We start from the raw sequence: 27893 nt of genomic DNA, 5'->3' as shown, positions 1-27893 counted from the left end.
TCATCACAAACAAATCAAAATCTGAAAAGAACACAAAACAAAATAATACAACGCTGAATTACTATCACAACTACCAAGTATTAATATCATTACTATACTTCCAGATTAGTTGGGCCTGTGTCTGGAATTTAGAACTTAGACCTAGAACTTAGAATACCACACTGAGGGGCAGGTTTGGGGTTGGGGAGCACTGGGCTAACGTTGTCGTGGCCGGATTAGTTTGTTTGACGCCAGGTTCTTACATTAATGCATTGCCTATAGGAGCCACTCAGTCATGGGCTGGTGCTGTGAACAGGAGGTATGCTGGGTAATACTGCCTGGGTAGTACGCTACAGCTATGCGACAGATCTGGGTCATCGTGTTCTTCACAACCTGACCACTCCTCTTTGGCAGAGCGGGTGTGATGAGAGAGAGAGTGTGTGTGTGTGTGTGTGTGTGTGTGTGTGTGTGTGTGTGTGTGTGTGTGTGTGTGTGTGTGTGCATGTCTGTTAATGGATTGTGTGCCTGTTTGAGGGCACAGGAATTTCCAGGATTCTTTAAAACTTGAGCATGTACTGAGCATGTACTGTTAATGTCTAAATGGATGATGTGTAAATATATGTGCATGTGTCTACTCTCTAAATACAATATATTTATGCTTTAGCATGCATTACTGTTTTCATATCTTTACACATGCATCTGACTAGCATCACTTTCGGTGTAGGGTACAGTACACACATCATTATTCTAAGGTACAGTGCATGGCTGTGTAGGATAACCTCCTGCGTTGGTCTCTCTATTCAAACTCTTTGTGTTTGAGACGTCGACCCTTGTAACAGCCCACATCAATCCCAGCCCTGCAACTCTTAGCTGATTAGGAAGAGCGTGTGTGTGTGTGTGTGTGTGTGTGTGTGTGTGTGTGTGTGTGTGTGTGAGATCGATATCTCCCAAACAGAGATCGTGTCCTACAGTAATGACATGTTTGTTTTCAGGCTTTAAAGAAGCTTCGCTCAGCTCAGCTCAGCTCGCTGAGACCAGGACAGGACAGGGACCGGGACGAAGGCCCTGCTCAGGAGAGGTTGAGGTGGGAAAGAACAACGTGGCAACCATGAGTAACGGCTGGTAACCGTTGGACGGATTCCAGGCATACCTAGCGTAATGATTCATTTGTGGAATTGTAATGTCATGAAACAGGGCTGGGAGGTTTTCCTTGGTCAGGTCACAGGGTTGGGAAAAACTCTGGGCCCTCGTTATATAACTCTGAACTAGAACCTTGGGTTTTTCTTGGTCGGATCAGGTGGTCTGGACAAAACTCCCGGCCCTATATAATGACTTAGAACTAGGCTATGTGTAAATACAATGGATAGATAGGCTAATATGTGGTTGGTAGTGACAGTTTGATTGGCTAATGGCTATTGGCCGTACTGTTCATCTAACGTTACCCAGATCACCTCCCTCACAGCATCCAACACACCATGCAACATGCACCTTACAACTAGGAGGTGACAGAGAGAAAGAGACTGAGAGAGAGAGATAGAAGTACAAGCAAAAATAGTTCATTAAATTATCACAAAAAATGTCAAACCATCACTATCAACACAGAGAGCAAAATAATAATATAATAATTATAACAAATTAGCCAATAAACGGTACAAATATGATCTCTTTTTGAATAATCTACTCGCTTTTTTTATTGACTTTATCAGGAACTCCTATTGTTTGATTAGCACTCGGGAGAACTTAACTGTTTCATAGCTTAATTTTTGACACAAAGGCATACTGTATTCTCACATACACACTCAAACGCACGCACGCACGCACACACGCGCACACGCACACACACACACACACACACACACACACACACACACACCATAAAACAAGATGAGTTAAAACTGGCCTGCTAGTATGTGATCTATATGCATTGCCAAAGATTTCTTGCTGTAAAACATGCATTGTGCATTACTATCAAAGATTATCAATGCGATTAGATCTCAGAGTATAAAAAAATCTACTTGAATTCACTTTTAGATTTGTAAAAGCTAATGGATGTAATTCTACTCCATCCTTGCATTACATCCTTACATATATCAGGTTGAACACATTCACACATTCACCAATCTACATGGCTTTACGGCAAAGCCTGGTTGTTTAATGCAGCAGAATGAAGCACTGTTCCTGCCAAAGCCGTGACATACCAGCTTGTTCCTCCTATACCCTTTTCACACTACCGAGCCAAACAGAGCCGAGTCCAACCAAGCTGTACTGCGCTGGCCTGGTTAGTGATTATGCATCCACTACAGTTGCTGGAACTCTGCTGGAATGGACAATGTGAAAAGAAGATATCTGAGCCAGCGCTTCATGGTTCGGGTCAGCTTGATAGTGTGAAGATAGTATTACAGAGGAGGAGGGCAAGAAGCTAGTCGGTTGTACGTACCTCAGGTCAAACTTTAGTTATGCTACGCAGGTGCAATGACTGGGGATGTCCTGGGGATGGGATGGAACGGAACATGGAAGTTAGTCTGAGAGGGGGAGGGAGGGGAGGGGGGAGAAAGAGGGGAGTGAGGGAGGAAAACAAGGGGGTACAAGGGGACAAATATTTTCCCCAGCGCAAATCTACATGTAGATAAGGTTTCCAATATCAGAGTTGTTATATACTTTGTTATGGCAGCCATTTTGTATTATATCTAGTGTTTGGATCGTTGGTAGGGGATGTAAATAAATATGCATGCTCAGGTAGTTGATGTCAGATACTGTATAGGCTATATACACCAGTATTGTGCAATAGATACCTTTGTAGCAATAGAGTTCAATAATATGTGTGCTGTAGTATCACTGTAATACAACTGTACTATCACTATAGTAGTATTACTGTAGTATCACTGTAGTATTGGAACAATACCACTGTAGTATCGTATCACTGTGGTATTAGTGTAGTATCTCTGTAGTATCACTGTGGTATCACTGTAGTAACATATCACTGTAGTATTATTGTGGTATCACTGTAGTATCTATCACTGTAGATTCACTGTGGCATTAAATACAAGCAGCTTAAATACATGCATATACAGTTGAAGTCAGAAATTTACATACACTTAGGTTGGAGTCATTAAAACTCGTTTTTCAACCACTCCACAAATTTCTTGTTAACAAACTATAGTTGTGGCAAGTCGGTTAAGACATCTACTTTGTTCATGACACAAGTAATGTTTCCAACAATTGTTTACAGACAGATTATTTCACTTATAATTCACTGTATCACAATTCCAGTGGGTCAGAAGTTTACATACACTATGTTGACTGTGCCTTTAAACAGCTTGGAAAATTCCATAAAATGTTGTCATGGCTTTAGAAGCTTCTGATAGGATAATTGACATCATTTGAGTCAATTGGAGGTGTACCTGTGGATGTATTTCAAGGTCTGGCTTCCAACTCAGTGCCTCTTTGCTTGACATTATGGGAAAATCAAAAGAAATCAGCCAAGACATAAGAAAAACATTGTAGACCTCCACAAGTCCGGTTCATCCTTGAGAGCAATTTACAAACACCTGAAGGTACCACGTTCATCTGTACAAACAATAGTACGCAAGTATAAACACCATGGGACTACGCAGCCGTCATACCGCTCAGGAGAGATGAACGTACTTTGGTGTGAAAAGTGCAAATCAATCCCAGAACAACAGCAAAGGACCTTGTGAAGATGCTGGAGGAAACAGGTACAAAATTATCTATATCCACAGTAAAACGAGTCCTATATCGACATAACCTGAAAGGCCGCTCAGCAAGGAAGAAGCCACTGCTCCAAAACCGCCATAAATAAAGCCAGACTACGATTTGCAACTGCACATGGGGACAAAGATCGTACTTTTAGGAGAAATGTCCTCTGGTCTGATAAAACAGAAATAGAACTGTTTGGCCATAATGACCATCGTTATGTTTGGAGGAAAAAGGGGGAGGCTTGCAAGCCGAAGAACACCATCCCAACCGTGAAGCACAGAGGTGGCAGCATCATGTTGAGGGGGTGCTTTGCTGCAGGAGGGACTGGTGCACTTCACAAAATAGATTGCATCATGAGGTAGGAAAATTATGTGGATATATTAAAGCAACATCTCAAGACATCAGTCAGGAAGTTAAAGCTTGGTTGCAAATGGGTCTTCCAAATGGACAATGACCCCAAGCATACTTCCAAAGTTGTGGCAAAATGGCTTATCGACAACAAAGTCAAGGTATTGGAGTAGCCATCACAAAGCCCTGACCTCAATCCTATAGAACATTTGTGGGCAGAACTGAAGCGTGTGCGAGCAAGGAGGCCTGCAAACCTGACTCAGTTACACCAGCTCTGTCAGGAGGAATGGTCCAAAATTCACCCAACTTATTGTGGGAAGCTTGTGGAAGGCTACCCGAAACGTTTGACCCAAGTTAAGCAATTTAAAGGCAATGCTACCAAATACTAATTGAGTGTATGTAAACTTCTGACCCACTGGGAATGTGATGAAAGAAATAAAAGCTGAAATAAATCATTATCGCTAGTATTATTCTGACATTTCACATTCTTAAAATAAAGTGGTGATCCTAACTGACCTAAGACATGGAATTTTTACTAAGATTAAATGTCAGGAATTGTGAAAAACTGAGTTTAAATGCATTTGGCTAAAGTGTATGTAAACTTCCGATTTCAACTGTACTATACATGGTTTTAAACTGCCAAAGTATAGTACATTTTTATTTATAGATTTAATTTGCATAAATGTTTCTTATTACTTTCCCACTTTTTTAGTATTATATATAAATTATGATATATTTGCATTGGCTGATTATTGTTATTTCACATTACGAAACAACATGTAGATTTGTAATCACCCGAGGCAATATTTGAAACACATTTTTCACATTTAAGGATGATGACAGACAACAACACAATTGACACAGTAACCATACATACAGTAGAACATCTGTATGTATCAGACATAGCATGACAAACAGAACCACGTTTTAACACACAAACACCATATCCCCAAAGAACATTGAGTCGATTCATAGGAAACCACACTTGGGTCTAGATGGCCAGCTCTCTGCTATGTCACATGGACACATATATGAACACACATGCTGAACACACATTATTACGATGGGGAGAGTGAGAGGGGCGCTATAGATGAATGAATGAACCTACTACATCTCCTCCTGAAGAATCTAATCATACTGTTCTTTTCCTCATGCATATTGCATGTACCTTGATAGTGGCCCATGACGGAGAGAGAGAGAAAAAGAGAGAAAGAAAGAGATGAGAGAGAGAGAGAGAGCGAGAGAGAGAGAGAGAGAATGGGAGCGGAAAAGAAAGAGCGAGAAAGAGGAGGGAGGGCAGAAAAGAGAGATTGAGGGAGAAAGAGAGAGGGGGGAAAGGGTGGAAGAGAGAGAGAGAGAGAGAGAGAGAGAGAGAGAGGGGAAAATAGTAAAATGGAGAGAAAGAGAGAGGGACAGACAGAGAAAGAGAAATATTCCATGAGGTGAAAAGGGTTAGTTCAGTATTATGGTAATATTCGACGCAATCACATCTAAGAAACAGGAAACAGTTTGTTGTACTGACACTGCTACAATGAACATAACCCTTAGATGTATGTTACATATATATGTTCTGTATATACAGAGGATAACCAGAGTATATACAGTAGAAATGATTCCATGTTGGCGTCAATGACGGAGACATGACAATAAATAACACACATACACACACACACACACACACACACACACACACACACACACACACACACACACACACACACACACACACACACACACACACACCCTCCAGGTCTCACTGTCACCTGCAGTATAGCCCAGTCTATTTGTTGACATAATGCAGACTCTATGTCAATGTCACATGTGATCTGTTTACCGTCTGCCCTGGTTGTCTCCCCCTGTCTGGTACAGGCCCCCCCCCCCCCCCCACCCGAGCCTTCACTCGCCTCCACCACACAAGCACTGTTGGGGTGAGTGACTCTGAACTTACAATGGCTAGCCCCATGTTGTTATATATTTAAAAAATATATATTGTGCATTTTGCTATTTGCCTCATGACTCCTGCATGCATTGTTGACTACGAACAATGTTTGTTCCCACACTCGGGACTCTTACTCCCTATTGGTTACACAGACGTTTGGCCTCCCATCCCATTCGAACCACCTCTCGCCGGCTTTGTATTCATGTTACCTGATGAAATTGCTGTACAATATGATCTTGTTGCCATCTGATGCACATTCAGATGTCATAAATCAGCACTGAGGAGCTCTCCCTGTCCTATGCTGTGCCTTGATTGTATTACTGTTGATGATATCTGGAAATGTGCATGTACACTCTGGCCCATCAACTGTTGCTAGCCCTAATTCTGACTTGTGCTCTGATATCTGCTTCACTGATTTCTTCTCCCGTAAAAGCCTGGGTTTTCTACACATTAACACTAGAAGCTTATTACCTAAAATGGATCAATTGAAAGTGTGGGATCAAAGCTCCAATCCAGATGTGTTGGTCATTACTGAGACATGGCTAAGGAAGAGTGTTTGGAATACTGATGTTAATCTTTCTGGTTATAACCTTTTTCGGCAAGACAGATCTTCCAAAGGTGGGGGAGTGGCAATCTTTACCAAGGATCACCTTCAGTGCTCGATTGCCTCCACCAAGTCTGTCCCCAAACAATTTGATTTGCTGGTTTTAAGTATTAAACTTTCAAATAGCTCTTTGTTGACTGTTGCTGGGTGCTATCGTCCTCCATCAGCACCGGCCTGTACCCTAAGCTCTCTCCTGGCCCCTTATACTAAGTCTGAATTTGTCCTGCTAGGTGACCTAAACTGGGACATGTTTAAACCACCTGACCAAGTCCTAAAGCAATGGGACTCCCTAAATCTTTCTCAGATTATTACCAATCTCACAAGGTATGACTCCAAACACCCAGAAAGGGCTACTCTCGCTGAGGTTATCCTCACAAATAATCCTGACAGGTATCAGTCTGGTGTTTTCTGTAATTACTTTAGTGATCACTGTTTTACAGCCTGAGTTCGCAATGGCTGCTCAGTGAAACGACCTGTCCTGATTTGTCATAGACGTTTGCTAAAAATCTTTAATGAGCAAGCCTTCCTTCATGAACTGGCCTCTGTAAAATGGTATAGAATCAGCTTGATCCCCTCTGTCGAAGACGCTTGGACCTTCTTTTTTAACTATTTTCTGTAGTATTATTAACAAACACCCCCCATAAAAAAATGAGAATTCAAAAAAGGTTCAGCCCCTGGTTCGACCGTGATCTTGCAGAGTTACTCCACCTCAAGAATTGCATTTGGCGAAAGGTTCGGCACACGCATACTTAGGCTGACTGGCTCTCATTCAGGCAAATGGGAAATAAGTGCACTCAGGCTATCCGGAAGGCCAAAGTTAGTTACTTTCAGGAGCAATTCTCTCTCTGTGGGTCTTACCCCAATAAATTCTGGACAACGGTTAAAGACCTGGAGAATAAACCCTCCTCCTCACAGCTGCCCATGTCCCTTAAAGTTGATGATGTGGTTGTTACTGACAAGAAGCACATGGCGGAGCTCTTTAATCACAACTTCATTAAGTCAGGATTCCTATCTGACTCATCGCCAAGACTATCTCCAACCTTTTTAACCTGTCTCTCCTTTCTGGGGAGGTTCCCATTGATTGGAAGACAGCCACGGTCCGTCCATTATTTAAAGGGGGAGATCAAGCTGATCCTAACTGTTATAGTCCTATTTCTATTTTGTCCTGTTTATCAAAAGTGTTGGAAAAACTTGTCAATAATCAACTGACTGGCTTTCCTGCTGTATATGGTATTCTCTCTGGTATGCAATCTGGTTTCCGCTCAGGTTATGGATCTGTCACTGCAACCTTAAAGGTCGTCAATGATGTCACCATTGCCCTTGATCCTAAACAATGTTGTGCTGCTATTTTTATTGACTTGGCCAAAGCTTTTGATACGGTAGACCATTCCATTCTTGTGGGCCGGCTAAGGAGTATTGGTGTCTCTGAGGGGTATTTGGCCTGGTTTGCTAACTACCTCTCTCAAAGAGTGCAGTGTATTAAGTCAAAAAATATGCTGTCTCAGCCACTGCCTGTCATCAAGGGAGTACACCAAGGCTCGATTCTAGGCCCCACGCTCTTCTCAAATTTACATCAACAACATAGCTCGGGCAGTAGAAAGCGCTCACATCCATTTCTATGCAGATGATACAGTCTTGTACTCAGCTGGCCCCTCTCCGGATTTTGTGTTAAATACTCTACAACAAAGCTTTCTTAGTGTCCAACAAGCTTTCTCTACCCTTAACCTTGTTCTGAACACCTCCAAAACAAAGGTCATGTGGTTTGGTAAGAAGAATGCCCCTCTCCCCATAGGTGTGATTACTACCTCTGAGGGTTTAGAGCTTGAGGTAGTCACCTCATACAAGTACTTGAGAGTATGGCTAGATGGTACACTGTCCTTCTCTCAGCACATATCAAAGCTGCAGGCTAAAGTTAAATCTAGACTTGGTTTCCTCTATCGTAATCGCTCCTCTTTCACCCCAGCTGCCAAACTAACCCTGATTCAGATGACCATCTGATGACCACAAAGTGGCAAAGAGATAAAGAGGGAGAGGGAGAGTGAGAAGCAGAGAGAGAAATAGGGAGAGGGGAAGAGTGAGAGAGAACACCATTGTGGAACGTCATCTCCTTCTGTCCATCAATGATTCCGAGTGCAGCACAGAGAGAGCAGCAGCCTAATGGCGGTGGTGCTTTGTGTCCATGGGGGGAAATCAATGGTAGAAGAGATCAACTGGAACAGTTCACATGAGAGAGATTAATTGAACGGACCACTAATTCTAAACAAACCCACTCCAGTCAAATATGGCACCCTATTCCCTATATAGTGCACTACTTTTAACCAGTGCACATTGAGGTAGTGAACTTCATAGGGAATAGGGTGCCATTTTGGAAGCACTCCTGGACTACTCCAGTGTTTTAAAAGCAGAGCCTGACAGACTGTAAGTCAAGCTGCTCTCAGGGGAACACTTTGGTCCTGGATCAGCTCTTACAGGACAAAGGTTCTCTGCTCCACTAGGAATCCTTAGGGAGGAGATTCACCCTGGTCCTGGATCAGCTCTTACAGGACAAAGCCACTCTGCTCCAATAAGAGTCCTGAGGGCTGATGCTGCACTGCTGTCTGCTTTAGGGTTAATAGGGATAGGATTTGATGAGGTCTTTCGCAAAATAATACATTCTAATTAATAGTACATGATGAGAATAAAAAGTAAAATACTAAAATGATAAACAAACACCGTAGAATAAATAATAATAATAATACAACTTGAACTCAGTGCATCGTGGGAGCATGGTTTGATGACTACATTTAGTATTATCTGATTTGATTACTTACTAGTACAACATATTTACATATTATTAAAGTGAAATTAATAATCTAACCCAGAATGCTTTGCACAAAAGTCCCAGAATGCTCTCTTCCACTGTTCCCTTGGCAACAGTGGGAAATAAGGAGAAAAGGGAGACAGAATGAGAGAGAGAGAGAATATGAAAGGAAAAGAGGAGGAGCGGTAAAGATGAAGAAGGAAAGGAGGTGAAAAATAAAATAAAACCCATAAGTAAGAAAACCCCACAGTACATTACAGACAAGAAAATAATAACCACCAATAAACAAAATATACACACATCATTGTACATAAAAGACAACACAATATCCACACACACCCTCAAACACATCAATTACACTATTACACTATACAATATTTATCAGAGGAAAGTATTAAAGAGAGAGGGAGAGAAAGGCTGCTTCCCAATATGTCCTTTCTTCTGAAGTGTATGCTTGTGCTTCCCCCAGCGCATTTAAAAAGCATTGGATTTGTGTAACCATTGAATTTGCTCTAGACAGAGTTTCCACCATATGTTTGAGGCATACCAATATTTTGCTTTTAAATCTATGAGGGGGAGTGAACAAGTGCACACTTCAGGAGTCAGGACAGATATTGGGATGCAGGGTATAGACGTAAGGAGCCCAAGCCTCCAAGCTTTAACTTCTCCTGACCTCTGCACTTTAGCATTTGTCAACAGAGGTCAAAGCTGCACGTGTTCTAAAATTAACCACAATAAAATAAAGCCATTAACCAGCAGAACCACTCTGGGCACAGAAACAAAGGATAAGCGCCAGAAGGAGGAGGAGGAGGAGGAGGACGCAGGGGAAGAAGGGGAGGTTTAAAGCACTATATCCCACTTTAAAAGCGGAAGGCCGGCAGCCATTTTGGGGCACCTTTGGAGGATGTCTTTTTTTGCTTTTAGAGTGTGGATGAAGCTTCTATTATTATTATTACAGGGCCATCAGGGGCTGTGGCTCAACACACTAACCACCACTACTAACCACCACTAACACCAGTCAGCTAGTCACCACAGACCGTACGCCACTACCGTCACTTACCTAGCACTGCACGTAGCAGTGTGTCTGTCTTATGGTTGGTCCGTCAGTCTGGTTGTAAGTCTGTCTGTCGGTCGGTCTGTCTGTCTGTCTGTCTGTCTTATGGTTGGTCCGTCAGTCTGGTTGTAAGTCTGTCTGTCGGTCGGTCTGTCTGTCTGTCTGTCTTATGGTTGGTCCGTCAGTCTGGTTGTAAGTCTGTCGGTCGGTCGGTCGGTCGGTCGGTCTGACTGTCTGTCTGTCAGTCTGTCTGCCAGTCTGTCTGCCAGTCTGTCTGCCAGACTGTCTGCCAGTCTGTCTGCCAGTCTGTCTGCCAGTCTGTCTGCCAGTCTGTTTGTAACACTGTGTGTGGAGGGGTGCCCTATACACCTGCCCAGTGCCGGTAAGCAGTTCATTCCCAAAGTGTGTACAGTATCTAGACTAGACCTATACGTTTTGATCTAGCCTGGCCTTAGTGCTCTCCCACTAAAAGACTGAAGCACACCTTAAAAGCACTAGACTCGTGAACAGTGTTTCAGCACAGCCAAATGCATCCCCCACTCCAGCCACTAACATTCATAGATCTACTGCTGTATAGACTACGATAGCTTGTCAGCTTGAGTCAATGCCACTCGTATAGGGACATTTTTGGTGGTTGGGGATTAGGGAGCAGGCATAAGATCTGATCCAGAGTCAGTCTTGTTTTAGGGTTGTAAAGGAGAATGGAGAGGATTTAGGTCCAACGGACTGACTCTGGACTAGCACATAGGGCCTGGGCACCCTCCTGGTACTGTGATGAAACAATGTTCTGGTCACCTCTGATTGGAGGGCAATTCCAGAAAAGAGAGAGAAGTAACCAGCTTTCACTTCAAGAAATGAACCAGTACACACCAGTGGCCTTTACTCTGCTACCAGTTTATATAGACACAAACATGTTAATACTGATTTGGTTCAATCATCTGGTTTTAAATGAGTCACCGTTTTTTCTCTCAGAATTCTCCAATTTGTGTATGGATTATACAGTATCTTGGATTTGTGTATTGTTTGTGTGACTGTTTGTACACTGCTAAACATGGCAGTTGTACTGGCGTCTCTGAGTAAGGCGAGAGGAGACACCAGAGTAAAGAGCCACAGGAGTGAGAAGAGGACACGGCAACACAAAACAAAAACAAAGGGAGCACAAAGGAAAACACAGGACACACCACGGACGGACGGAGGGACAAGAGACTGGGGAGAGGACAGCGACAGACAGACAGACAAGTGTAACACAGAGCAACAAGAGCCGACATACAAACGCATGACACGACACAACCTGAGGAGGGAGACAACAACAACAACAGACAAGTCAGAAGACATGGCCCCCCCCCCCCCTCACAACCCCACCCTCCTCTCCACGGTGGTCCTAACACACATACACACAAACGCACACACACATCGCAGAGAACAGAGGGCTAGCATCGCAGCCGACACACACACACACACACACAGATATACACGCAGACGCACACACATTTGCACGCACACAGCGCTAACCGATGGACAGAGGGACATCCACAGCCAAACACATGTACCGTAGCTCATTCACACCCACACACTCCCGATCAGAATCTTATGTTATGTTGGTAGCGTTGCGTATTGGCTTAATTGATCAAATGGGTCGTGAAGGGCTCAATTTATGGTGTGTAGCAGGGCTCTAAGACGGGGAGTCGAGGGGTAGGCTACAAGTACATGTGGTGAGAAATCCTGTGTGTTGTGTGTGTGTGTGTGGAGGAGTAGAGTTCCGAGAGGGTGAATTCGAGTGGAGGCCTGGGCTGAGATCGCAGACGAGGTCTCTGGGAAGGACAGAAGGAAGGATGGAGGGAGGAGATGAGGAGGGGGAGGTGGGGGGTGGCCATCATATCGCTCACATCACATTACATAACGCCATTTAGCCTCCCATTGCACAATTAAGCCCGGCTCCTCTCTTTCGTCCTCTCTCTCATCCTCTCTTTCTCCCTCTATTGGATCCAATGAGTCATGTAGGTCTAATCGGACCCATTCGCTCAGGGCACATTCTCTCACCCCTCAGTGGAAAACGGTTGTGGCGTTTTGGTGGTGAGAGAGAGAGAGAAGAAAAGGTTGAGTAAGAGAGAGAGGAAAGAGAGAGAGAGAGAGAGAGAGAGAGAGAATAGAGAGTGGGGGGAGAGAGAGACAGAGAGGACTACACTGGTCTGCAGGAACTGAGGGGGGTTTGGGGTCATCTGGAGGGCACAAAAGGAGGTTAAAGATTGTGCGTCTGTCTGTGTGTGTAATGTAAGGTTAAGTGCAGAAGTTGAACTGAATGAAATTGACCAAAGGCTAAGCCATAGTTGGGGTCGAGCTGCGTTAAATGTGGGGAGATGTAAACACATACATTTCCAAACATACATTGATGTACAGTGCCCTCCTGAGTGATTGTCACCCTAGGTAAATATGAAGAAAAAAGGCTGTTAAAAAATGTCATTGTTGTTTATCAGCTTGGTTTTACACTCAAAATATCATATGAATCTGACCTGTAATTGAGTAAAAAAAAACATTAAAAAAATTAAGAAAAATTCATCAAGAAATAATGATGTTATTCAAAAACATGAGTGTCAAAATTATTGGCACCCCTAGAAATTCTTAGCAACAAAATCTAATTAATGTACTGTATAGTTCCGATTAAGATATTACTTTTTAATGTTCATCTGACTCTTTGGGAACTCTTAAGTGGTCCATCCATGACTTCCTATTTCACTGGGGTATAAATATGAGGTGACACACAAGCTAAACTCCCTTAGTCATCCATCAACACGGGAAAGGCCAGAGAACATAAATGAAATGAGATTTTTTTTTAAGTTGTTGACCTTCACAAATCCGGCAATGGCTATAAAAAGATAGCTACAACCCTGATAATACACATTTCCACTATTAGGGCAATAATTAAGAAATGTAAAACAACTGGAGCAGTGATAATCCTGCCTGGAAGAGGATGGAAGAGGCAAAAAAATCTCCAAGGATCACAGTTGGAGAATTGCCGAAGTTGGTTACATCTTGGGGTCACCAACTCTCCAAAACTACAATTAGACGCCACCTCTGTGCCAACAAGTTATTTGGAAGGGTTGCCGCCTCTGCTGCCACCAAACCACAAACGTAAGCGCCTGGAGTTTGCTATATGTCATTGGAACTTTGATTGGAACCAGGTTCTGTGGTCTGATGAGACTAGAATATAGCTTTTTGGCATCAAACACCAGATGTGGGTTAGGTGTAAAAAGAGCCATGGTCATGCAGAAAAGAACCTAATCCCCATTGTGAAGTATGGTGGTGGATCTGTGATGTTGTGGAGCTGTTTTACTTCCAAAGGCCCTGGGAACCTTGTTAGGATACATGGCATCATGGACTCCAACGAGCACCAGAATATTTTAGGCCAAAACCCGTCTGCCTCTACCAGGAGGCTAAAACTGGGTCGTCCGGCAGGACAACGATCCAAAGCATACCTCTGAATCCACACTAAAATGGTTCACTGGCCGTAGAATCAAGCTTTTGCGACGGCCATCCCAGCCCCCTGACCTAAACCCCGTTGAAAACCTGTGGGGTGACCGTGGACTCTGAAGGATCTGGGGAGTTTCTGTATGGAGGAATGGTCTCAAATCCCTTCCTATGTGTTTTCCCAACTCATCAAACATTATAGGAGACGACTCAGAGCTGTTATCTTGGCAAAGGGAGGGTGCACAAAGTACTAAATGCAGGGGAGCCAATAATTGTGACATGCATGTTTATGAATAAAATATTTATTTATTGATGACCATAGAGTTTTTCTTTGAACAATTTTAACTCAATTAAAGGTTCGATTCATATGATATTTTGAGTGGAAGATCAAGCTGATAAACAACAATTACATTTTTTCACAGCCTTTTTAAGTTCATACAGTATTTACCCAGGGTGCCAATAATTCAAGAGGGCACTGTACGCACACACACAAACATGCACACACGCACCTGCGCACGAACACACATACGCAGACCCGCACCCGCGCACGAACACGCACACAAACACATACGCACGCGCACACCAGCGCACGAACACACATACACACATACATTTACCCTCCCACCCTACACTTAGCGCCATAATCTACCATGAAAATGCTGAATCAAACCTTAAAGCTTTACTGGAACAAGCAATTAACTGTCATGCATTCTTAAACATACAACCTTTCAAGAGTGTGTGTGTGTGGGGGGGGGGGGGCATGTTACTTCATGTGTGTGTGTGCTTTGCTGTGGTTTGTGTGTGCATGTGTGTGTGGATGCGTGGGCGTGCACACGCTTGCCATGTTACTGTGTTACTGTGTGTTTGCTCACTGTGCTTTCAACCAAACTTCTGTATGTGTCTTTTGTGTTACCTCTGATTCGCTATGGTTTGATCCAGGAGGAGGCTGAGTTTGCATTGAGGTCCTGCTGTAGCAGAGGCCCCTCCGGCTTGAACCACTCCTCTCCCGGGGGGGATGCCGGGCTGGCCGCTGCAGCGTCTGGTGTTTTTTGTGAGGGGAGTGTTGGAGTGGGGTTTGTAGAGGAGTGTATTTGGGATCGGGGACGTCAAGGGCAGGCCGGGCGGGGGGTTAGTTTTAGGTTGAGGTTGAGGTGGCGGTTCAAAATGGCAGGTGGAAGGGGTTGGATTGTTGGAGGTAGAACCATGGGGATGTCAGGTGAAAGAGGAAGCAGGTGAGTGGTAAAAGGTCAATAAAAAAGATGCCCAGTGAGAAAGCATGGAGAAATGGAGGGCAGGGGGAGAGGAGGGGAGAGGAGGATGAACGGATGGGTGGAGCAATAGAGAAGCAGACAGGGTGTGGAGAGGAGAGAGAGACAAAGAGGAAGAAAGCATGACCAATAAATGAGAGCCAGAATGAGAGCCACGATATAGATAGATAGATAGATAGATAGATAGATAGATAGATAGATAGATAGATAGATAGATAGATAGATACTACATGACCAAAAGTATGTGGACACCTACTCTTCGAACATATCATACCAACATTTATGGGCATTAATATGGAGTTGGTCCCACCTTTTCTGCTATAACAGCCTCCACTCTTCTGGGAAGGCTTTCCACTAGATGTTGGAACATTGTTGTGGGGACTTGCTTCCATTCAGCCACAAGAGCATTAGCGAGGTCGAGCACTGATGATGGGCAATTAGGCCTGGCTCACAGCCTGCGTTCCAATTCATCCCAAATGTGTTCGATGGGGTTGAGGTCAGGGCTCTGTGCAGGCCAGTCATGTTCTTCTACACTGATCTCGACAAACCTTTTCTTTATGGACCTCGCTTTGTGCACAGGGGCATTGTCATGCTGAAACAGGAAAGGGCCTTCCCCAAACTGTTGACACAAAGTTGGAAGCACAGAATCGTGCTTCCAACTTTCCAGCCCCAGACCCTTATTCCTAAGCATATTGGCAGGTAGCGTTCTCTGCCAGAGAACGCGTTTCCACTGCTCCAGAGTCCAATGACGCCTAGCTTTACACAATTCCAGCCGACGCTTGGCATTGGCATGGTGATCTTAGGCCTGTGTGCGGCTGCTCGGCTATGGAAACCCATTTCATGAAGCTCCCAACGAACAGTTCTTGTGCAGATGTTGCTTCCAGAAGCAGTTTGGAACTCCATAGTGAGTGTTGCAACTGAGGACAGACTATTTTTACGTGCTATGCTCTTCAGCACTGTGCAGTCTCGTTCTGTGAGCTTGTGTGGCCTACCACTTGCTCCTAGACGTTTCCACTGCACAATAACAGCACTTACAGTTGACCGGGCAACTCTAGCAAGGCAGATATTTGATGAACTGACTTGTTGGAAAGGTGGCATCCTATGACTGTGCCACGTTGAAAGTCACTGAGCTCTTCATTAAGGCCATTCTACTGCCAATGTTTGTCTATGGAGATTGCATGGCTGTGTGCTTGATTTTATACACCTGTCAGCAATGTGTGTGACTTAAATAGCCAAATCCACTCATTTGAAGGGGTGTCCACATACTTTTGTATATATAGTGTAGAGAGAGAGAGAGCGAGAGCGAGAGCGAGAGCGAGAGCGAGAGAGATAGAGAGATAGAGAGATAGAGAGCTAGATAGATAGACAGATAGATAGACAGCATGACTACAGGCAGTAGAAGACAGATTGACAGCCAGATGCAATGTGACAGCTATTCAGTCAGCGATCGTACTGTACAGATCTCGTTTCAGAACAGGCTGTGAAAATGTGCATTAACGCTGAAGAAAGAAAAAGCAGAGCTAAACCGGTGGGTTGAAACAGAGTACCTGTAAGTGCATGTATGTTGAAAAACGATATTATTAATAATATGCCATTTAGCAGATGTTTTTATCCAGAGTGACATACAGTCATGTGTGCATTAATTTCACGTATGGGTTGTTGAACCCACTATACTGGCGTTGCAAGCACCAAGCTCAACCAATGGACCACTATTGATATGTACTGATATGTATTGATATTGTATTGATATGTGCCAAACTCAGGCAATAATACCTATATGTTATTTTACACCTCCAGTGTCCAGAATGGCAATAGAAAGCACCACAGCACATTTACATATACAGTAGTAGATGTGGGGTGCCAATGTAACTGAATACAGCATGTGGGAACTGGTCCAACAAAATATCAATCCATTGATATTTCACTTATGCCATAATGTGCCATAACCCAGTTCATATAGGAATGTCTGGAGCGTGAGACAGCTCAAAACAGCCTGTGGATATTGTGGGCGGGGTCTGTGACTGTCAGTCAAAATGATTGGTTATGAGAGATATGAGAAGGGGTAGGGGTCAGGGGAGAGGAGAGGTGGTAGGGAAATACCTAGTGTTTCCGTAGTGTGTGTGTGTGTGTTTATGTATGTGTGAATTGGAAGTCAAATTCTTCCAAGAGCTGCACTTGATTACGTTTGCCTGGTACGTTGGAGCCAATGGAATAGTTCCAAAAGCAAACAAAAAGCTGAATCAAACACACCTCAAATACTGTTAAGTTTAATGAAAGTATTTGACCTAAGGTACTTGAACCAGCTCTGAAGTGTATAGTTCTCTATGTGTGTGTGTGTGTGTATATGTGTGTGTATGTGTACATGTGTGTATGGGAGTGTCATGAGCACACAGTGAGTGTTGAGCTGCTGAGTGTCGAGCTACTGAACCCTTGGGTATGGCGGAGCGCAGCCCCTGACTCTGACCCCGGCTCTGACCCCGGCCCTGACCCTGAGCCTGTCCTGGGCATACCTTTCCTCACGTTGCCGTCTGTAGCACGGAACTCTCCGGTACTGAGGAGGAAGCAGGCGCGGTCATGGGGATAGCGCTCACGGCTCCCGCCGGTGCCCAGACCCCCAGCAGCAGGACTCCTCTCCTCCCCAAGCACCATGTCTATGGTGGGGCAGTCCTCATTAGCCAGGGCTGCGTTGGCCGCGTCGCCATTCTGCTTGGAATCTGGAGGGGAGAGGAGGAGGGGGAAGAAGAGGGGGGAGAGAGGGGAAGGAGGAGAAAGATAGGGGAGGGATGGGTCGGAGGGAGGGGGGGGGGGGAGACAAGGAGGCATGTAAGAAAAGGTAAGGAGGGTCGACAGAGAAGGGTGAGGAGGTGGGAGAGAGGGGTGGAGGGAAGAAAGGGTAGGGAGGGACAGAGGGAGAAATAAGTAGGGAAGAAGAAAGATAAGGTGGATGGGTGGGGTGTAAGGAATGGGGGAAGGAGAAGGGTGGGAGAGAGATAAAAGGAAAGGAAAATGGATGGAGAGGAGGAAGAGAGAAAATATGTGGAAGGCAGGAGAGATAAAGTGAAGAGGAGGGAGAAAGAGGAGAAGGGGAGGAGGAAGAATGTGTAAGAAGAGGGGGATACATGGAGAGGAGAGAAGACAGAGAAATAAATAAGTAGCAGGAAAAGGGGGGATGGGGAAAGGTATGACAACAAGATGAATTAGGTTTAAGGTGAGATAATAAGAACAAGGAAGTAGAGAAGCACAGGAATGAAGAAGGAGATATAGAGGAGGGTGATGTGTGGGGGAGGGGGAGGAAGATAAAGGGTGAAATGAATAGAAGACGGGATGAGATTGTTAAAAGCGAGAGTGCGGGTGTACATGGTGAAGACGGTGAGGCGAGAAGAAGGAAAGGAGGCAAAGAGGGGAGAGAAAAGAACATCAGTGTCCTGTAATAGCCCTGCTCGTCATGTGACCAAAACACTGCAGTGGAGGAGAGGAGGCAGGAGCCCAGCGTCTCCAGGTCCACACACACACACACACACACACACACACACACGCACGCACGCACACACGCACACACGCACACGCACACGCACACACTGAGCTGAGCATCATTACATTAACATATTACAAAAGAGAGAGAGACATTACAATTACACATTACAAAAGAGAGAGAGAGGGAGAGTGAGAGAAAGAGAAGAGAGAAGGGGGGAGGGTGAGAAAGAGAGGGGGAACTGAGAGATACAACAGAGTGTAGATACTCACATACATGCACACACGCACGCACACACTCATGGTGAGATGCTGCGGGGTAACTTGTGCTTATAGCTTCCGACACAGCTGTCAAATCGAATTTGACTTGAGTTACTGCTCAACAATTTACAGAAATAACCCAGAGGGCCAAACCTCACAATGACACACAGAGAGACAGCAAGAGAGAAATTCATTAAATAGCATATTACAGAGAGAGGGAAAGTGGTGAGAGAGGGAGAGAGGTGTGTGTGTATATGTGAGCGTGTGTGTACAGTATGTCATTGAGCGAGCGTGTGTGTGTGAGCTTGCGTGCACACATCTGTGAGCATGTGCGTGTAATATTCATATGTGAAAAAAAAAGGAATTGTAATTGGATGCATTTTACCGCCGTACCGCCGTATGATTGGTTAATAAGAATTGGCCCCTTTTTTTCAATTTTCGCCAAAAATGACATACACAAATCTAACTGCCTGTAGCTTAGGCCCTGAAGTAAGGATATGCATATTCTTGGTACCATTTGAAAGGAAATGTGTGGAAATGTGAAAGGAATGTAGGAGAATATAACACAATAGATCTGGTAAAAGATAATACAAAGAAAAAACCAACCGTTCTTTCGTATTTATTTTGGTACAATCATCTTTGAAATGCAAGAGAAAGGCCATAATGTATTATTCCAGCCCAGGTGCAATTTAGATTTTGGCCACTAGATGGCAGCAATGTATGTGCAAAGTTTTTGACTGATCCAATGAACCATTGCATTTCTGTTCAAAATTTTGTATCAAGACTGCCCAAATGTGCCCAATTTGTTTATTAATAACTTTTCATGTTCTAAACTGTGCACTCTCCTCAAACAATAGCATGATATTCTTTCACTGTAATAGCCACTGTAAAGTGGACAGTACAGTTAGATTAACAAGAATTTAAGCTTTCTGCCAATATCAGATATGTCCTGGGAAACTTTCTTGTTACATACAACCTCATGCTAATCGCATTAGCCTACGTTAGCTCAACCGTCCCACCAGGGACCCACCAATCCTGAAGAAGTTTTTAAGACCCCCCAGATGGTGAGGTTATGGTCAGTTGATCATGGTATGAGACACTTGAACATGCCAGTTATAGCTAACTAATGAAGTGATACGTTAAGAAATATCCTGTATTTTATTATTTTGTACAAAGTGTGCAAAACAAGACATAGTGTCAGAGTAAAAGGACTAAAATATGGATTTTGCTGGAGTTCCTTCACCTCGAATGGACTGGGAGTCTACACACTTATCCGATGCATGGCGTAAGTACAAACAGCATGTGGAGCTAATGTTCGAGGGTCCTCTGAGGGAAAGAGGAGAAGAGGAAATGTTCAGCTACCCGCTCCTCTGGATCGGTAAAAAAGGGAGAGATATTTACAACACATGGACACTTACCGAGGCTGAATCAAAGGTACTGAAAACATACTACGATCGTTTTGAAGCATATGTTTTGCCAAAGACCAATACGATTTTCGCTAGGTACAAATTCCATGAGAAAGTACAGGGAGTTAGAAAATCGTTTGAACAGTTTGTGACTGAGCTGCGTCTGCTTGTGAAAGGCTGTGATTATGCAAACCGCGAGTAAGATTACTCACCGTGAGTGAGAGAGAAACTTTTGAATATTGGGTCTGAGCTAACGCTGGACAAAGCTATTGACATAGCCAGATCTCACGACCCAGCACAGGTTCAGATGAAAACCATTTCGGGCGGCATCACGTGAACAAGCAGTGTACGCAGTCAGGCAGACATCAAAACACACCTCCAGTGCCCAGAGAGCGTGCCTCAGAACGAAGAGAGACATAACTCCAAAATGGAGCGACACAGACTCAAAATGCCCAAAACGTGGATATTGTGGATGCAAAGTGCATGGCGAACAGGGAAATTGCCCAGCTAAAGGAAAACAGTGTACAAAATGTGGAAAATGGAATCACTTTTCAAAAGTGTGCTGAGCTTACCGTGGAAAAACAGTACACGCAGTGAGTGAACATAATGTCAATCAAAGAGTAAAATGCTGATGAACTGCTTATTGATTCAGTGACACAGAAAAATCTAATATCAGAGACAGAACAAGCCTTTGCTGACATTGAGATAGGAACACAAGGCACTGAGCTAAAGTTCAAACTAGACATTGGTGCACAAGTAAACATTATTCCTCTGAATAAGTACCGCAGCTTGACATCTGAGTGCGAGCTACAGCTTATCAGGCGCAGACTGACTGGTTATGGTGGTGAACAGCTCCCAGTAAAAGGCACATGCACTTTCAAATGCAAATACGAGGAAAGTGACATGATGTTGGACTTTTACAGTGTTGAAACTCAAGCACCTGCAGTGCTAGGTCTTAAAGCATGTTTCAAGCTAGTTTTATCATTGACAGCACCAGTAGAGACAGAACATGTTTGCTGATGTTTTTACAGGATTAGGACTATTCCCAGGAGAATGTACCATTCACCTTGACCCAGACGCAACCCCTGTAGTCTACCCACCGAGAAAGATTCCCCTTGCTCTCCGCGCCCGTCTGAGGAAAGAGGTGTAGAGCATAGAGCAATCTGACATAGTCACCAAGGTTACAGAACCGACGTTAGTGGTGGTGGAGAAACCACGCACAGGCAAGCTCAGAGTATGTCTCGACCCAAGAACAAGGATTATCAAACGCCCCCATTACCCTTTACTGACGCTAGATGGAATCACACACAAGCTAGCGGGAGCACGCTACTTCAGTGTCATGGACGCTAGATCAGGCTACTGGGCTATCAAGCTCACAGAAGAGTAATCTAAGCTCACAACGTTCAACACAACATTTGGACGCTACAGGTTCCGTCACCTGCCTTTTGGGATTATCTCAGCCCAAGACGAGTTTCAGTGAAAGATCGACGAAGTGTACGAAGGCCTAGACGGAGTTGTGGCAATTGTGGATGACATCCTTGTCTATGGTCGAACCAAAGAGGAACACGACAGAAACCTCAGCGCGATGCTGCAAAGGTCCCGCGAGAGAGGAGTCCGGCTCAACCCCGAGAAGAGCACAGTCGGCGCTACAGAGGTCAGCTACTTCGGACATCTTCTCACAGCGAATGGAATCAAGCCAGATCCACAGAAGATCTCAGCCATAAAAGAAATGGAGCCAACAAAGAAACGTGCAGAGCTGGAAACAGTGCTTGGCATGGTCAACTACTTAGCCAAGTTCGCTCCCAGCCTCTCCAATGCTAAGGCACCCCTGCGTCAGCTGCTAAAGCAGTCCAGTGAGTTTCTCTGGGACAAGCAACACAGCATTGCTTTCCAGAAAGTGAAAGACTTGATCACGAGAGAACCAGGGCCAATCCTTGCCTACTACAACCCCAACAAAGAGCTCAGACTCCAAGTGGACGCGTCGAAGTATGGACTAGGTGCAGTGCTACTGCAAGAAGGAAAGCCCATTGGTTACACTTCCAAATCTCTCACAGACTGTGAAATCAACTACGCTCAAATCGAAAAGGAGCTCTAGGCCATTCTATTCAGATGTGTTTCCATCAGTACGTATATGGACGACAAGTCATTGTGGAATCCGACCACAAGCCCCTCGAGTCAATCATGAGGAAACCGCTAGCCGCAGCCCCGCCAAGGCTACAGAGAATGATCCTTCAACTACAAAAATACGACTTCACAATCACTCACCGTCCAGGCACATCCCTGTCACAGACACACTCTCCAGGAAGTTTCTTACCTACAAGGACAGCAGCCTCAGTGAAGGCATGGACATGCAAGTGCACACTGTGTACAGAAACTTACCAGTTAGTGACACAAAACTGAAGGAGATCTGAGCAGAAACAGAAAAGGACTCACAACTCACACAGCTGAGGAAAGGCATACAGGATGGATTGCCTGAGGAGAGGAGAAAATGCCCCCAGAGCGTCTCAGAGTTCTGGAACCATCGTGATGAACTATTACAGATCAACGTAATCATTTTCAAAGGAGAGAAAATCATCATTCCTCCCAGTCTCAGAGAACAGATTTTGACAAAGATCCATGCTGGACACATGGGCATGGAAAAGTGCAAACAGAGAGCACGGGACATTTAGTTTTGTCCCAGAATGTGCAAACAAATACAGTGAGGGAAAAATGTATTTGATCCCCTGCTGATTTTATACGTTTGCCCACTGACAAAGAAATTATCAGTCTATAATTTTAATGATAGGTTTATTTGAACAGTGAGAGACAGAATAACAACAAAAAAATCCAGAAAAATGCATGTAAAAAATGTTATAAATTGATTTGCATTTTAATGAGGGAAATCAGTATTTGACCCCTTTGCAAAACATGACTTAGTACTTGGTGGCAAAACCCTTGTTGGCAATCACAGAGGTCAGACGTTTCTTGTAGTTGGCCACCAGGTTTGCACACATCTCAGGAGGGATTTTGTCCCACTCCTCTTTGCAGATCTTCTCCAAGTCATTAAGGTTTTGAGGCTGACGTTTGGCAACTCGAACCTTCAGCTCCCTCCACAGATTTTCTATGGGATTAAGGTCTGAAGACTGGCTAGGTCACTCCAGGACCTTAATGTGCTTCTTCTTGAGCCATTCCTTTGTTGCCTTGGCCATGTGTTTGGGGTCATTGTCATACTGGAATACCCATCCACGACCCATTTTCAATGCCCTGGCTGAGGGAAGGATGTTCTCACCCAAGATTTGACGGTACATGGCCCCGTCCATCGTCCCTTTGATGCGGTGAAGTTGTCCTGTCCCCTTAGCAGAAAAACACCCCCAAAGCACCAATTGTTTTCTTGGTGACAATGGTCCCAGCTGCCTTGAGATCATTGACAAGATCCTCCCGTGTAGTTCTGGGCTGATTCCTCACCATTCTCATGATCATTGCGAGTCCACAAGGTGAGATCTTGCATGGAGCCCCAGGCCGAGGGAGATTGTCAGTTCTTTTGTGTTTCTTCCATTTGCGAATAATCACACCAACTGTTGTCACCTTCTCCCCAAGCTGCTTGGCGATGGTCTTGTAGCCCATTCCAGCCTTGTGTAGGTCTACAATCTTGTCCCTGACATCCTTGGAGAGCTCTTTGGTCTTGGCCATGGTGGAGAGTTTGGAATCTGATTGATTGATTGCTTCTATGGACAGGTGTCTTTTATACAGGAAACAAAGTGAGATTAGGAGCACTCCCTTTAAGAGTGTGCTCCTAATCTCAGCTCGTTACCTGTATAAAAGACACCTGGGAGCAGAAATCTTTCTGATTGAGAGGGGGTCAAATACTTATTTCCCTCATTAAAATGCAAATCAATTTATAACATTTTTGACATGCGTTTTTCTGGATTTTTTGGTTGTTATTCTGTCTCTCACTGTTCAAATAAACCTACCATTAAAATTATAGACTGATCATTTTTTTGTCAGTGGGCAAACGTACAAAATCAGCAGGGGATCAAATACTTTTTTTCCCTCACTGTAGAGGACATTGTTGGTAAATGCCCCACATGTCTTGAACGACGCCCCTCAAACACCAAAGAGCCAATGTTATCTCACTGTATCCCAGCCTGACCCTGGCAGGTCGTGGCAACCGATCTGTTCACCTGGAACAACGAGGACTACATTGTAACAGTGGACCACTACAGCAGACGCTTCAAACTCGACAAGCTTCACAGCACCACATCTGCAGCTGTGATACACAAGCTGAAAGCTATTTTTTTGCCAGGCATGGCATTGTAGAGACTTTAATATCTGACAACGGCCCCTGTTACAAATCCAAAGAGTTTTAATCCTTCACAAAAGCATGGGAGCTCACACGTCATCACAAGCCCACATTACCCTCAAAGTAATGGCCTTGCTGAAAATTGCAGATTGCTGCCCTTCTGGCAGATTTCTAAATCCCTCATGGACAAAGCAAACGCAGACGAGAGACCCCTACCTCAGTCTCCTTGAGTACCGCAACACTCCAGTTGACAACCTCAAATCACCAGCCCAGCTGTTGATGAGCCGCAGACTTCGCTCAATCCTTCCCAGCACCAACCAGCAGCTGCAACCTGAGGTCGTAGGCTACAAGGAAATGCATGAAAAACGTGCACAGAGACAACAACAACAAAAGCGATACTACGACAGGTCAGCTAGACCACTGCCACCACTGATCGACGGAGAGTCAGTTAGAATCCAGGAGCATGGCCACCGGAAGCCAGCAGTCGTCATCCAGCCAGCTGACACTGAATGTTCATATCACGTCCGTACCGCAGAAGGAGTGGTGTACCGACGCAATTGTCGTCAGCTACTGAACACAAAAGAACAATACACTGACGAGATGAACTGTTCCCCTGAAAGAGAACGTGATGGACTAAACACACACACACAGCACAACATACACCATACTTACCTGCAACACCACAAGAACGGTTGACTGACACAGAAGCATGCTCAGCATCATATCACACAAGGTCAGGAAGAGAGGTCAAGCCCAGAGCTGTCCTAGACCTGTGAAATGTCAAAGGGTGTAGGCGGATCGCTGCCCTAAAAGAGTTCCAGACTGTAAACTTGTTATTGAAAAGTTGACTTGAAATGCTATGGTATTGTATTTGTTTGAAATGTTAAGATGTCATTGCTACAGTGAAAGCTGTTGCTGAGAATCCTTTGTTCTGAAAGTATGCTGAATCATTGTTTCAGAGTCTGTTATGTTGATTCAGTTGGTGCAGTATGCAGTATAAATGGTTACTTACCTTGAGTTCAAATTACAGAACATGTATTCAAAAGAAATGCTTAGAATATGAATATATATATATTTTTGTTTTAAAAGAAAGGGGATGTAATACTCATATGTTTAATCATACTGAATTGTAATTGATGCACTCGGGGAGGTAGCTCGCTCTGCTCTTCTCAGCAGCATAGACTGTTGTGACAGATCAAAACAATACAAAAGCAACATGTCAGGCTACATTTTACATTGTAAATATGCTATTGGTACTGACCCTGGATCTGACCCTGTATATAGGTTACTTAGTTTCTCGTTCTTATTTCTATTAGTTCATTTTCAGCTGTTGTCGAACACACGTGGGTGTGAAAAAACTATTCTCTTCCTCAATAGTGTGCAGAGAATTCTACTTGGAAAAAAAGCCAAAATGAGTATGACATCCAGCATTTAATGTACCAGCTGTGTCTGTAACATTTCACGTAAACCCTGTTTCTTGTCTGCATCGAAGTAGCGGTCCTTGTACCTAGCATCGAGCATGGTGGCGACACAGTAGAGGCTCAGAGAGAATTCCACCGAATCGCTTGTTCACAGCCTCTAGTAGAATACTATTCCAAGTTAATCCAACGGTCTGTATTGGCATTTTTGTTGAGCAGGCGTTTCAATGCCATGACAAGGTATCACGTCTGCTGCAAATGCAGTTGAGCTTATTTCTCGAGTCAGTTGTTTGAATGGAGCTAGGAGTATTCATGTTTCCAAGTTTCAAACATGTTCTCAAATGCCATTGAAATGGCAGCAGCGGTATGAGAACCAGCACATTCTTGAGCATGCAATATGGCTTTCCTCAGTACGAAATCCTCGTGGACCCACTGTGCTGTCAGACTCATAATGCTCATGGGGCTGACATCGCTGGTCCAAATGTCAGTCGTGAAGCTAATAGCAGTGACGCCCATAGCAAGTTCCTCATGAATGTGATTTTCAACAATACTCTGTAACTCCGGTAGGGCAACATCTGGAAAAATAGCGTCTACTTGGTAGTGTGTACCGGTGCTCGACCAGCCGGCAAAAGCCAACATCCTCCACGACAGAGAACGGTTGACTGTCAAGGGCAATGAATTCCCTTGTCTTGGCGTTAATGGATTTCGCCTTTGAGATGTCTCGCTGACATTTTCTTACTCCTTCAAATGACTGCTCGACTTGTTGACTGCTCGATCCACACAGCAGACATTGTGCTGTAGGTTAGGAATGCTGTGTTCCACACGTAGCGCTAACTTCTTTGTGGCATCATTACGTGATCTATCTACGTTATATAGGTATGCACGTCAGCTTTGACATTGGTTTTGCACATCGGCGTTAAACTAAACACTAGATGTGTGCATTTTTAGCTAATATCGGCCGATTCCGATATGCTTACCGATATATCGTGCATCTCTATATAAAAATTATTTTTTTTCCAAAATCAAAAAGCCTACTATTTAGGACTATTTATGGGTATTCGCACAAGGCCTTAGACTTCAGAGGCCGGTTTCCTAGACACATATTAAGCTTAGTCCTAGACTATTTATTTGTATTTATTTAACCAGGTAAGACCCATTGAGGTTAAAAAGGCAAAACAGGGAACTTGCAGCGTGTACATAAGATATTACAGAGAAATACTAAATACACACAAAAGACAAAGTGTCACAAATTACAGATACAATTGAAGATTAGAAACAACTGCAGCTATCACAAACAGTGTCGTCAATCAGAGTCTTAAAAACAGGCAAGGAAAGTAACCTCCCCTAACTTTAATATATTTTGAAGCATGTTCTAGGATGAAGGGGCATTATGGAAAAAATATTGTTTCCCCATCTCAGTTATAGCCTTAGGAACAGACAAGGACAGCAGCGACTGTGAACGAAGACTATTGAGTGACTGATCTGGTAAAAAGGAACAGAGATACAAAGGGAGTTGTCCTATCAATGCTTTGTTCACAAAGGTGTACCAGTGCTTTAGCCTCCTGGTGGAGAGAGAGGTCCATTGCACCATAGCATACAAATCACAGTGATGGGTGATCTAATGTAGTGTTTGTAATACATCTTAAAGCAACATGATACACTGTGTCCAGAGTTTAAGGTACTTGCTGAGGCCTGCAATTAAACAATATCACCATAATCCAGCACTGATAAAAAATAAAGTGCTTTGAACATGATCCTTTCTGACTAACATTGAAAGCGAGATTTGTTCCTAAAATAGAAACCCAATTTCAAATTCAGTTTCTTGGTTATCAATGTGCTGTTTACAATTCAGATTTTCATCTAACCAAATCCATAGATACTTAT

At 44.0% G+C, this 27893-nt stretch overlaps 1 protein-coding gene across 3 annotated transcripts in view; it reads right to left on the bottom strand.

The window, feature by feature from the left end:
• Positions 1-27893, bottom strand: part of LOC115192159 (potassium voltage-gated channel subfamily C member 1) — a 132253-nt gene that overhangs the window by 26001 nt on the left and 78359 nt on the right. For all 3 annotated transcript variants that reach the window (XM_029750359.1, XM_029750358.1, XM_029750357.1), the window contains exon 3: positions 17685-17888. In XM_029750359.1, coding sequence (XP_029606219.1) covers positions 17685-17888 — 204 coding nt within the window. The remainder of the gene's footprint in view (positions 1-17684; positions 17889-27893) is intronic.

The sequence above is a fragment of the Salmo trutta genome, chromosome 4 (assembly GCF_901001165.1).
Source record: "Salmo trutta chromosome 4, fSalTru1.1, whole genome shotgun sequence".
Classification (NCBI taxonomy): Eukaryota; Metazoa; Chordata; class Actinopteri; order Salmoniformes; family Salmonidae; genus Salmo; species Salmo trutta.
This window is presented reverse-complemented; position numbering and strand designations above follow the sequence as displayed.